This window comes from Triticum aestivum, chromosome 7B, assembly GCF_018294505.1.
Source record: "Triticum aestivum cultivar Chinese Spring chromosome 7B, IWGSC CS RefSeq v2.1, whole genome shotgun sequence".
Lineage (NCBI taxonomy): Eukaryota > Viridiplantae > Streptophyta > Magnoliopsida > Poales > Poaceae > Triticum > Triticum aestivum.
In genome coordinates this window covers 643,923,907-643,926,310 of record NC_057813.1, presented here as the reverse complement: position 1 = coordinate 643,926,310, position 2,404 = coordinate 643,923,907, and the positions used below count along the sequence as shown (strand labels likewise).

General features: G+C 44.2%; 1 protein-coding gene across 1 annotated transcript; it reads left to right on the top strand.

The window, feature by feature from the left end:
- Window positions 1–75: 75 nt before the first annotated feature.
- LOC123162140 (myb family transcription factor MPH1) lies at window positions 76–2,339 on the top strand (the record flags this gene model as incomplete). The annotated part of the gene is given in 4 exon segments (XM_044579933.1): window positions 76–270; window positions 817–1,075; window positions 1,178–1,268; window positions 1,882–2,339. Coding segments are annotated over 4 exon segments (738 nt in total). The 3' UTR covers window positions 2,146–2,339.
- Between the last annotated feature and the right edge of the window lie 65 nt (window positions 2,340–2,404).

Sequence of the window (2,404 nt, the reverse complement as noted above, 5' to 3'; positions counted from 1 at the left end):
TCTCTCTCTCTCTCTCTCCATATATATATTGAAACCTTATTCTGGGGAATCATCATCAGCTGTGTTTACTAAAAGCTTGGGTTTGGGACCGATCGGATCGAGTTGAAGGCCGGATAGCTTAGCTGCAGGGAGAGGACGATAAAAGCATGAGAGGATTTGAGAGGAGAGGCGTCCGGCAGTACAACCGGTCGGACGAGCCGCGGATGCGTTGGACGGAGGAGCTTCACCGGCAGTTCATCGAGGCCGTGGACTGCCTCGGCGGCCAGGACGGTTAGTTCTTGCTTCTTGCTTCTCATACGTTTTTTTTACGGTGCATCTCAGAGGTATTATGATCAAAGAAAGCCCCACGTGATATGCATTCATGATGAAAAATGATAATATTGTCTTCCTGCCGTTCCATCAAATTGATGCTCACTCACAACCGCGTGCTTGATCTCTCTGTCTCTCTCTAATCTCTCCTTTAATATTGGCTCACTTTGGCAATAAGTGACAGCGGACCTGCCGTTTTTGCAAAAAATAAACAGCACTCATCATGATTTTGATCACCCCGCAAAAAAAAATGATTTTGATTAATCTTTTCTGCCATTCATCTGTGCTGTCGTCACAACTTTTTTGAGGGAAACAACAGGATTCTGCTGCGTATTTTTATTGATTTTTTTAAAGAAGTACAAAGAATAATGTCCAGGAAAAATAAAAAGGAGCTATACAGCAAAAATAAATAAATAACCAAGAGTACCAATGTTTAGTTCATTTCTTCAAGGCCGGTCGATGTACTGGTGCTGACATCAATTCTCTTCACATATCTTGTGTGCGCAGAGGCAACACCAAAGCGAATTCTTCAGCTGATGGGCACAAAGGGAGTCAGTATATCTCACATCAAAAGCCATCTCCAGATGTACAGATCAAGCTCTAGCGGCAGCGGCAGCAGCAATCCACCCCATGCATCAGTGAATCGTCGTCAAGATCACTGCGTCGATGGGAACATCACGGCAACGTCAGCTTCAGACAGGATCGACGTTCCCTCTTACGCTGTGTTTCATCGCGGCCACCACTCGATATCGCCGCCGTGCCAAATGTGAGTACTACCAATAATTGGATCATCAATTCTGCTCTTAATTAATCTTTATACGTTTGTATGATTGAGTTTGTTAAACATGCTAGCTATCTCATTGTGCAGACCGTCCATTGAGGAGGTTTTCAGGAGCTGGGAGCAGAGTAGAGGGCGGCTGCAGTGGGACTCCTCCGGCATGCTAAATTCACCAGAGAAGGTAGGCGTAACTACTAGTTATCAAGTGTTTTCGTTAGTTAATTTGATTGTGTACATCGAGTAATGTGCTACTCGCATGGACTGGCTGTTACGGATTCAAGGATTGTAATTAGGTGGTAGTTTTTGATAGGAGATTAGGAGGGAGGCAGAGCCCACCCCCATGAAAATAGGGGGGGGGGGATTAATTACCGTTCAGATGCCTATATTCTTCCGTGCTGATGTCTTGACTAGCTCGTCACGTCGTGTTGATGCAGAGATCAGGTGTAATTGATATCTTTTCTGTATTAAGATATCATATTTATCAATAAAAAACCTAGAGACAAACACGAATAACTTATACTTATACATAAACCAACCATTAAAAGTTAACATATCAACAAATCTAGAGGGAGCAAATATTACTGAAATTAATTGTCTTTCTTACTTACCATCCACCATACATGCATGTGCTATGTATGTTTTCAAACAAAGATGAAGCTTCTAGCTAGAATGCGCTACTAGCAATGTCAAGTGCTAGTCAAGACATCGAATATAGCAATGAAGAAAGAAATTGATAGTGATTGTCATATGTTAATCTTCTTGACATGGCTAATTAACCATGTACGTTGTTGTAGGCGACTGGCTGGTCCCGTCACGCTAATAGCAAGACATGTCAGAAGAAGCAGCGGGCAGCGGCGGGGTGTGACCTGACGCTATCGATCGGCCGGTGGGAGGAGGAGGCTGTGAGTAGTGACACTGACATCTCAAGCACGACCGCTGAGGAGATCGTCGTGCCGGCAAGGGGTCAAGGAGCCAGTGGTCACCGCCGTCCTGAGGCTTCCGCTGATCTGAACCTTAACCTGAACCTCGATCTTGCCATCTCATCTTCTTGGCTCTGATGCGTTATCCATAACCTCCTGTGTAAATATATAGAGTTGCATTTTTGTAGAGGTACATAATATGTATATTTCTATTGATGTACGGCAGATCAATAGAAATGCGGGTTGCTTTATGGCAGTTGACTAATCCCTTGGTCTAGCTAGTTGATGAACTGGCGCACCTTTGCTCTCTGCCACCCTGCCGAGCATACCAGAATCGCTAATCTTCTTTATTGCAAGATTGGTTCATTTCTGACCAAGCGTTATTGAGCTTCAAGTC